A 10,308-nucleotide genomic window follows, 5' to 3' on the forward strand; every position below is an offset into this window, starting at 1 on the left:
CCTCTGGATAAACCAAAATGTAATTATAAAATAATACATTTTCTTATATAAACACTTCTAACAATAGCTTACAGTCACCACATCTGGCAGCTTGTTTTTAGTGGGTATGAAACAAATAAAAGGGTGAGATAAAAATGAATTTTATTATATTTATGTTATATTTTGTTCACATGAACCCTTACAAAAATCATACATTCAGGTTAAAAACCAGTTCGACATAGCTAGACAAGGAATGCTAGTAATGCGTTCATTGACTCTACTTAGTGATGTCTGGGAACCTGTAAAAAGTTGGCTAATTTTATTCAAATTGATTCACTGGTGCGATGATGCCGAATATGATGATGCTGATGTGATGGGTGTCGTCCAATATTTATTTAATTGCAGTTCATCTCCAAATTTGGTGGGTATTTTATACCGTTCGATTTTATTCGCCTTGCCATTAATTCTAGCGAAAAGTATAAATAAAACTTGAGCCGGGCGGACTCAATTTAGTCCGTTGTTGTCCAGGTCTAAGAACATGTTGCAGCTGTCACTGGCCCTGCTGCTTTTTCTGGCTCTTTTTGCCAGCCTAGAGACAGGTGTGTGTTTTTGTTCGGACATCTTAGGAACTTATGCTAAATAATATTCCCAACAGCACCTTCTACGACGGCCAATCAAGAGAAACTGGTGCGAGTGTATGAAATCAATGAGGAGCAGTATGAGCGCGTTCTGAAGCTGACCAAGGGCAATAATGTTATATCAGAAGCCAGGTTGATCAACGGAGGTTTTGCCACTGTTAGCGAGTCCTTGAGTTCCGGCTGGAACTCTCTTTTGCGGATTGTGGGCTTAACCACTCTCAGCAGGACCGAAGAGGCCGAGAAGGTGGACTTTGAAAGTCAGCCTCTGTGTGTGATTAAGTCTCGAGAAGGTGAAGGCCGGGATGAGGAGGTGACCTCCGCCCGCAGCTCGGGAAAAGCCATCGAGGCCGACGACGAAGAATCCGCCATCCACTGCATAGTGGTGCTCAAGAAAGACAGTGACTTCGAGCTGCCCAGCCAGGATCCTCACCCGAACTACGCCCAGTACTGGAACAAACCTCAGATTCCTGAACTTTTGGCAGAATCCGCTGTGCAGACTCAGCCTGAAGAGATAATGGAAAAGGAAGAGTCAGTTGAGGAGGACACACCTGCTCCTTTAAGGAAGAAGAAAGTAAACAAGAGCACCTACCCCAAGGCTGCTCTTTTGGACGACGACTCCGATGATTCACGTCAATATCCAGGCGGATATCCACCAGTACCACCTCAATATGGTGCTCCCTATCCCTCTTATGGTGGCTATCCCTACCCTCCCTATCCCAGCCCCCAGCCTTATCCGAACCAGCAACAATATGGTCCCCAATTACCCTACGGACCATATCCATATGGACAATCTTCCTATGGCCCCTACCCACAACAGCCATATGGTCCGCAGCCGCCCATTGGTCCCTACAATCCACAGCAGTACTATGGATCTTACGGATATCCCTACTGGGATCAGACCCAGATGGGTCAAGCCAATGCCATGGAGGAAGTTGAGAAGGTCGAGGCTGATGACGACCAGGAGGAAGATGAGGACTCCTACGAAACCGAAAATGAAGATGACTATCGCTATAAGAATCGTTTGTACTCCTACAAACCTGTGTCCATTAACGAGCCCTATAATTACTGACAATAAAGATTTTATTTAAATATATTTTACGGTTGTATTTATTTAATTTTAGTTTGGAAAATTAGATAGAAAAAACAGTTATTCTAAGATCCTAGATATTTCTGGGATGTGTTCTGCAATCGAAATTGATCTCCGGCATTTTTGTGTGGAAACTATGGCTGATCCCAAGTCTAGTGAATGGACTAGAGATCTCTGCGTAGAGCTAAGCTAGAAACAAGAACATTATCATTAAATCAGTGAAACTAGTCTAGCGAGTCGTGTTTTGACCAAAGAGCCATTAATATAACGAGCATGGGCAGGGCGTTGCTCAGCGAGAACTGGGTCAACGCGTATTTTATGGAGATTGAAGTCGATTAGGGCGAAGCCATAACTGTAGATGAGCAGTTTGAATTGATCCATTTGAATGACAATGCCGAAAGGGAACTTTGACTCGTCAAGCCATCAACTTGGCGGCAGAGAAAGACTTTTGAAATATATAAGCAAGGGAACAGCGTGAGTGGAGCTTATTCGCAATCGCCATGAAGTTCTTACCAGGTCTGGCAGTGATCGTGCTCTGCATAGCGGCCGTCCAAGCTGGTGAGGTTTCCTAGGCTTAGTCCTAATGATAGTTTAGTAGCTAATGATTATCTCCTTGTGACAGCCACGAGTCGGCCTCAGCTGGTGCGTCTGCACCATGTGTCTCGGCAGGAGTACAACGAGCTCCTCCGGCTCACCCAGGGCAAGGCGGAGGTGTCGGAGGCCCGACTGCTCAGCAGCTCCATTGCCGGCATCAAGGGCTTGGCCTCTGGCTTCGCCGTGGGCAACTTCATTCCAGCCATCTTCAGTTCCGGTACCAAGGATCAGCCCAAGAAGGGCCGTCCCCTGTGCGTGATCTCCGCCAATGATCTGGATCACGATCAGGATGAGGAAAGACGCCTGGGTCGTGTGGTGAGCATTGAGTATGAGCCCAATACCGAATCCAGCTCAGGATCGGGAAGCGGCCATGGCAGTGGTCATGGAAGTGGTCATGGAAGTGGTCATGGAAGTGGACACGGCAGTGGACACGGCAGTGGACACGGCGGTGGTCATGGAAGTGGACACGGCGGTGGTCATGGAAGTGGCCATGGCAGTGGAAACGATGACGATGATGATGTGACCACTGTCAACTGCATCCTGATCGTCAACGCAACCGACACCACTACCACAACCACGCCCAAGCCAGATCACGAACATGGTCATGGAAACGGACACGGGCACGGACACGGACACGGACATGGTCATGGAAATGGACCCAAGCCAGGCTCAGGCTACTACCCACCATCACCCTACTATCCCTATCCTCCCTACTATGGCTACCCACCTTACTACCCGCCCTATCCCCACCCCTACCCACCACCACCACCTACCCCTAAGCCCCACCATCCCGGTGGAGGCAAGCGGTCTTTCGATGACGAAGAGGAGGAGGCGAGTCGTCTGATCGACGCCTACAATGGATTGTACTACCAGCCCGAGGGCTTCACTCTTAGGAGTGGAAAGCAGGAGCACTCCGCCTACCAGCCAGCCAGCTATCCCAAGCAGGAGTACGCCTCCACCTACCCCAAGGTCATCCGCAACTACGGACTGACCCATCCTGCTCCCGTCTACGTGCGATCCCCGCAATATGAACAGGAAAACTAAGAAAACCCTCCCTTAGACAAATGAAATGTTCTAACAAAATAAAGTAAATTATTATTTATAAAATTATGTTGGAGAAAATAATTTAAATTTAATTGAATACTTCTTGTAAGTTTCTTCGACATTTTCAGTTAGTTTTCAATTGAAAACAACAGAGGTAAGTTACTTGGTTGATTAAAACATTGTTTTAATTGAATCCAGTTGAACCTATATGTCATGGCATATACAATACATTTTTCACCCGACGCGGAACTCATCGCAGATAGACGAATCATTCAGAGAGCCATCAATCGCAGGCCCATGTGCCTTTATAATTGGACTTTGAATTGAGTGGCAGAATCGCTCATTTGTTGCATGTTTGTGTTAGATGGCCTGCGCCTGTGGATGTGTGTTCGTTCGCGTGCGTGTGACTGTGCGTGTTTGATCAAAAGTGTTACAAGGTCCTGCCACTAACAATGCCAGAAAGAAACGTTGATCTAGACAGCACAACAGAGCCACCATGTAAACAAGCAGGATTACACTTTCCTCTGCCACACACACTCGCGCATTTGGACCCACGCACACGCGCACACAGAAGAGTATTGGGGGACAGCGACAATTGAAAGTGTAACACATCGTTGCCTTTTGTAGAGCTGCTGTTGCCTCTGTACTGCAGCTGCACAGAGAAAAACTTACGTTCTTTCAAATTTAAATTTGTGTTTACGAATAACGTATATGTTTGCCTGCTTCCAATGGTGAAACGAAATTGCCTTAGAATAATTTTTTCCTAATGCTGGATACCACACTAACAATTTTTGGGTAATTGTTTTTAAAGACAAACTAAATTTTTTTCAAAATTCAAATTTTTATTTGTCGGATATAAAGAACATCAAAGAACTATCATAAAAATAATATTAAATAATTTTAATATTAGTTAAAATTCAAAAGATAATTAACTTCACTACGTAGATACTCTTAAAATGGAAAGTAACCCCACAAACTTTTTATACCCTTGCAGAGGGTATTATAATTTCAGTCAGAAGTTTGCAACGCAGTGAAGGAGACATCTCCGACCCTATAAAGTATATATATTCTTGATCAGCATCACTAGGCGAGTCGATCTAGCCATGTCCGTCTGTCCGTCCGTCTGTCCGTCTGTCCGTCTGTCCGTCTGTCCGTCCGTTTATATGCAAACTAGTCTCTCAGTTTTAAAGCTATATGCATGAAACTTTCCCAAAAGTTGTCTTTCTATTGCAGGTAGTATATAAGTCGGAACGAGCCGGATCGGACGTTTATAGCATATAGCTCCCATAGGAACAATCGGAAAAATAAAGGAAAAAAAATTAAAACTTTGCTGTTTTTTAATTTTTTGTTTAGTTCTTCGACATTTAGTAATGGTTAAATATTTCCGATTTACGGTTTAAATTTCATCAAAATCGGACGACTATAGCATATAGCTCCCATAGGAACAATCAGAAAAATAAATGAAAAAAAATTATAACTTTTCTGTTTTTTAATGTTTTGTTTAGTTCTTCGACATTTAGTAATGGTTACATATTTCCGATTTACGGTTTAAATTTCATCAAAGTCGGACGACTATATCATATAGCTCCCATAGGAACAATCGGAGAAATAAATGAAAAAAAATTATAACTTTTCTGTTTTTTAATTTTTTGTTTAGTTCTTCGACATATGGCAATGTTTAATTATTTCAGAATTATGGTTTAAATTTTATCAAAATCGGACGTCTATATCTTATAGCTCTTATAGCACTAATAAAAATATATAAAATAACTATCTAAAATTGAGCTGCAAATCATCATAGCTTCACTGTTTTTCAGTATATACTGAAGTAAATCATAATTTAAATGTTTTCAAAAGTATTTAATTCATGCAATAGCTGCAAGGGTATATGAACTTCGGCTTGCCGAAGTTTGCTTTCTTTCTTGTTAAATGTATTTTTTGTTTGATTGATTTAGTTATACTTTTAACAATTTTACTTATTAAAAGAATAAATAAGTTACAGTATATTACACAAAGCAATAATATTCCTGAAATTAAACAACAGATACTCCGATATATAGATTGGTGGGAAAAAAAGTTGCAAAATTTTTCTTGCTGTGTAAAAGTGATACTGACACACAGTCATGTGCTGGCGAAGGACAACTAACGCACTGGCGTAAAAGAGAATAAATTAAAGAACAACTCAAAATAACCGCGGGGCAATTGGCAGTGGTGCATCACATGTGGGCGGCACAGGCGGCGTGGGCGTGGCGATTTGAACGCCCGTTTGGCGTTAAGTGCAAGTGCATCGATGCTAGAAAGCGGTATGCAAGTGAGTGCGAGCGAGAGGGGGCGAGGGACGGTCGCCTTTGGCCTCATTGCGTTTTTAGCTGAGCCTGCCACGCCCAATGCCACGCCCAGTGCCACCGCCTACGCCCACCCATTTACGCCATGGCAGTGTTGTGTCTATGCACTGCAAAATAATTACTTTCATATCCTGCGGCAATTAAATTCATTTAGTTTGCCACCAATCTCCCCGTTTGCCCTGATTAAGACATTCATTCCGCCCGCATTCAACGGCTTACGCTTGTGGCTGTTGAACCCAACTCCCCCCCTTGACAAGAAACCCCCTCTCTGGCCACTCCACCCACTCCATCCACTTCACCACCACCTCCCCCCGTTGAAGCTTTCGTCTGACCAAGAAACTCTAAACTATGTCAACTGTTAACTTTTCCTTTCTATTTTTGCTATTTGTTGCGCTGTTGCGTTGTTTTTGCAGCCGCTGGCATTCCGCTCCTATGGCCTGCATGCTTTTCAAGGACTCTACGTAGTTTATCCAACAACATCCAGCACACACACAGTGTATAGAAGGGGAAAAGCTTGTAGCTGCCATTTTGGACATGGCTGTGTTGAATGTAAGCAAATTGCGAAAAGCACTACAAGTCTGCTGCCCGCACACAGACAAAAAATCGAATTGCCCGAAAATTGCTGTTGCCAAAGATGTCGTTAACGCCAGAGGAAAACGGATTGCTGGATTTAAGTGATTAGTCTTAACTAAAGTCAAAGTTAGCATGGACCGAAATATAAGACAAACATTTGTGGTTTCCTTTAAACAGAAATGATACTGTCAAAATGAGAATTTGGAAAAAATCAGAAAACTCCTAATTTTCATTCTTTTCAAACAATTTGTTCAAGCACATTTTTAAGACATTTTAGTGTGTCTTATGCATGTCCTAAATAATTAGCCTTATCTTATTGGTGACAATAAATCTTTTAAAATATCATCTTATGTGCTTTTCAACTTTGCTTTACATTGGTACATTAGTGGTTTGGTCGTAAACGCCAATAGAAAAGTTGCTCATTCAGTGGTGCTTAAGTAAAAAGTTAGTTAAGCACTTAAGTGAATTTGATTTAAGATTTTCTTAAATGTTTATTGCGTTGATGAAGATAAATTAGGTCATGAATAATTTCTCGGGGCAAAAGTCAAGGAACCATTCAGGGCGCACGTCAGCAGCATCATCGCAAGCACCAACGTAATCGTCTTCATCGTGTAAATGTCAATTTAACGGAATATTAATGCAGGGACGCCATTGAACCAACCACGCACATGTACGTATGTCTTTGATATTGAAACGGAAGTGCGCAGACAAATACGCGCTCGAGTGCCATTTTGTTAAGGCGCAAAAATTGATAAGTGCCTTGTGGTTATTGCGGTCTTTGGTGGCCATTAACACAGCGAAGGGGCTGGGGATATACTCGGAGGGGTGTACTGTATACACAGTACCCACACAAGGATAATAAAATGTGTACAATAAGAGGCTGTAGTAGCGGGAGTTCGCACGTCAATCAAACATGGCGTCAAATAGTCATTAACAAACGCTCGCGCACACGCACAAACAATGGTGTGATTTTTAAGGAATGGGCTTGCAAGCGATGTGTGTGTCTTGTGTTGGCTGTCATGTAGTTGTCCTGACGTTGGTTTTGCTTCCCCCTGATTTGGTGGCTCATCTGATTTGCGGTTGTCGAAGCTTCGAGAGCCGCCACTCCGACAGGCTTTTGTGATAACTGTCAAAGTGCGTAATTTAACTGTAGGAATTCGCTGTAAACTTTTAATGATTGGATTCTGTTAAAAAGGGAAAAGAAAATGAAAAACTGTATTTAACATTACTAAAATGAAAAGCGAGAGACTAACCGAATATATACACAAAAAGTTTACCAATACTAGAGTTGCAACAATATAATGCACACAACATGCAAGATTAACTAGCTTTAAAAAAAGTATAAGTAACAGTTATGTCAACACCAATAAAATACTACTACTTTCACTACATTCAAAAGTATTTCTTAAAGTTATAAGAGCATTGGTCAATTTATTCATGACAGAAAAAGAAATTAAGTAATAATAGGTTTATCTACTTACGGGCTAAACTAGAAAACAGATACAAACCGTTTTAATTGCCATGAATACCAATGATTATAAGTCTAGGTAAATCTTAGACATTCAAATATACATTTCGAAAATGCATCAATCCATTGAAAGATTGTAACCAAGCAAATATCTCTTGCCAAGTTAATTAATAAAAATCGATTCGATTCCCAAGAAATTATTTGAATTTAGTTTACTGACTTCGCATTTCTGATAGTTACAAGTATTTTTAGCAGCTTACAAAAATTCTAAGGATCCAATGTCCTATTTATACAGAAAAACATTCAATTCCTAACTGCACACGCCTGCCTTTGGCATTTAATAATCTGCTGTCAACTTGTGCTAACTGAAAGCAGGAATGGCAATTTGGCATCAATGGACACCCTGCCACGCCCTCACCTATTCTTACCACCTCCGAGTTGGAGACCTGAATCGTATATTCGCAGCACTAACGAGCTGTGATTTTTCTTGCCATCAGCAGAGGCTGAATGGAGTGACTGCAAGTCAATGCGATTGGCGTCAATTAAGTGCCATAAGCGACACAACAAGCCGTCAGTCAGTCAGTCCGCCATCCGGCCGGAGTTTAACGTTCTTCAGCTCAATCCGGCTTAGTTGGGCCCCGCTTTTGACACAGTTTTGCAGGAGAACAGCAGTAGCAGCAGCAGCAGCAGCAGATTGATTGGCGCCACTCAATTGGCAACCTTTTTGGCCTGGTCTGGTCTGGTCTTTCGGCTTTGGTTTACCGATGACTTCATGTGCAGCATCGTTACACGCATCGCTTCGCATCCATCGGCGTGCTTTTTTCTCCGACAAGCGATTAGAATAAATTGCAACATGCTGGCAAAACGACAGGCCTCCATATTGGGTGCTCAATGGGCTCCGCTTCTGGTTCTGGTACTGGTACTGGTACTGGTGCTGGGAATTGGTATCGGGCTCAACGTCATGCATTTGACAAGAGTGCCGATTTCTGCTTCAATAATTTGCCCAATATCTCAATGTGTAGCTCGCAAAGTTCTCGAGCCTCGAGTGCGTCTGTGTGGACTGGTGAGTGTAATCAATTTTAGTGGCAACGCAAAGTTTTTCAATGCGCTGCCATTCAATTAAAAATTTGTGCAGAACTTTATTTTGCTGTTAAGTGGCAATCTACATGCATCCCCTTCACCAATTCCCATTTCCCCATCAACTCGGATGTATATAAATGTGTGTGCGCTGAGTTTATTTTGTTGGCTGCACCGCGCGCACATCTGTAAGTACAACTATAAATGGCTTTGAAGGGTTTCCCTTTTTTGGCTTTCTTTTTTATGGTTTTGTTTGGGTTGATTTATGTGCACATGCCAGTCAAATTGATGAATTGCCTTTGAAAGACGATCAAATGAAATCAGAAGCGGAGCGAAAAGGGCGAAAAAGCTGCCTTATAAGTTGAACGATAAATTTTAGTAGAAAGAATTTCAAGCAATTAATGCCATTTCAAATGCACACAATTGAAAAGTGTAAAATTGTATGTTTTTATCCAATAAAATCTATTTTGATGTTGTTAAGATAAAAGCTTTTTTGGCCTTTTTCTTACGGCTGGTTTAAAATGATTCAATTTCGTTTGTGGGAAAAATGTTTGTGTCTTGATAACAACAAGAAGGATATTTTATGCAAAAGTTAATCAAAATTTGTTTAGCAATGCACGAGGTCCACACACGCACACACTCATAAGCGACTTGAAAGATGACATCAAACCTGGATAAGAAGCAGCCACATCGGCAGCAGCAACAGATGACGAAGAAATTGAAAAATAATATCAAAAAGTTACCTTGGCAGCCGTCGTTGTATCTCCGCTCTAATTTAATGTGATGGGTTCCCGGCACACTTTTTGTTTTAATTTATCCAGCAGCCCGCAGCACTTTCTCCACTTTCCCTTCTGCCAGGCACCTGCCTTTACATTCGAGAGGCTGCCATTATTCAATCTGTTGGTGTCCTGGCCACCATAGTTGCTGATGTTGCTGTTGCTGTTGTCAAAATCTTGTTTGTGTTTATGTTTTAATAAAACATTTCCCCACCCACCGATCTGCCCCGTTCGCACCCACTGCCACAGATGCTGGCAAAGTCAAGAGTAAGTCATGAGTAAATCTTATTATTTTATCCTTTGTTATTGCATTCTCGATGGCTTTTCCCGGCCAGGCTTAGGTTTTGGTCCTCGGTCCTTGGTCCTTGGTCCTTGGTCCTTGGTCCTTGGTCCTCGGTACCTCCCCCTTGGAATCCCCGCCACCCGATTGCGCTGTTATCATAAATCTGCATGCTGGCGAGGCATGTTTTGACTGCTCCGAGTTCGGCTCCCAATCCGATCCCGATGCACACAACGTCATATGTCAACTGCATCAATATTTGCATTTTGATTGAAACTTACAAGGAGGCAAAAGTCTGTCCCAATTTGCATATCCTTCCCTGCCAATCTTGCTTCAGTTCCAGCTCCAGCTCAAGCACTCTCCGTCCTGGCCACCGCCACCCCGTCATAATCCCCGGCCAACAAGCAGCTTAAATGGCTTTAAGATATGGAATTTATGTCTAAATTC

The 10,308-nt window shown here is 42.4% G+C and overlaps 2 protein-coding genes across 2 annotated transcripts; both read left to right on the forward strand.

Moving 5' to 3' along the window:
• Positions 1 to 36: 36 nt before the first annotated feature.
• On the forward strand, positions 37 to 1,686 carry LOC108145343 (neurosecretory protein VGF). The gene is made up of 2 exons (XM_017270732.2): positions 37 to 578; positions 635 to 1,686. Exons 1-2 carry the CDS (start codon positions 518 to 520, stop codon positions 1,684 to 1,686), a joined length of 1,113 nt encoding a protein of 370 aa, XP_017126221.1. The 5' UTR covers positions 37 to 517.
• A 383-nt stretch (positions 1,687 to 2,069) lies between these two features.
• Positions 2,070 to 3,342, forward strand: LOC108145409 (oleosin-B3). Its single transcript, XM_017270809.1, has 2 exons — positions 2,070 to 2,262; positions 2,327 to 3,342. The coding sequence occupies exons 1-2, from the start codon at positions 2,205 to 2,207 to the stop codon at positions 3,340 to 3,342; spliced, it is 1,074 nt and encodes a 357-aa protein (XP_017126298.1). The 5' UTR covers positions 2,070 to 2,204.
• Positions 3,343 to 10,308: the final 6,966 nt, after the last annotated feature.

Source organism: Drosophila elegans, unplaced genomic scaffold (assembly GCF_018152505.1).
Source record: "Drosophila elegans isolate 14027-0461.03 unplaced genomic scaffold, ASM1815250v1 contig_520, whole genome shotgun sequence".
NCBI classification, from domain to species: domain Eukaryota; kingdom Metazoa; phylum Arthropoda; class Insecta; order Diptera; family Drosophilidae; genus Drosophila; species Drosophila elegans.

Excerpts from the sequence above, each read along its gene's own strand:
- LOC108145343 (XM_017270732.2), top strand. The coding sequence starts at position 518 with ATGTTGCAGCTGTCACTGGCCCTGCTGCTTTTTCTGGCTCTTTTTGCC. Across the intron at positions 579-634 it reads TTTTGCCAGCCTAGAGACAG|CACCTTCTACGACGGCCAAT; the intron begins GTGTGTGTTTTT and ends TATTCCCAACAG.
- LOC108145409 (XM_017270809.1), top strand. The coding sequence starts at position 2,205 with ATGAAGTTCTTACCAGGTCTGGCAGTGATCGTGCTCTGCATAGCGGCC. Across the intron at positions 2,263-2,326 it reads CATAGCGGCCGTCCAAGCTG|CCACGAGTCGGCCTCAGCTG; the intron begins GTGAGGTTTCCT and ends TCCTTGTGACAG.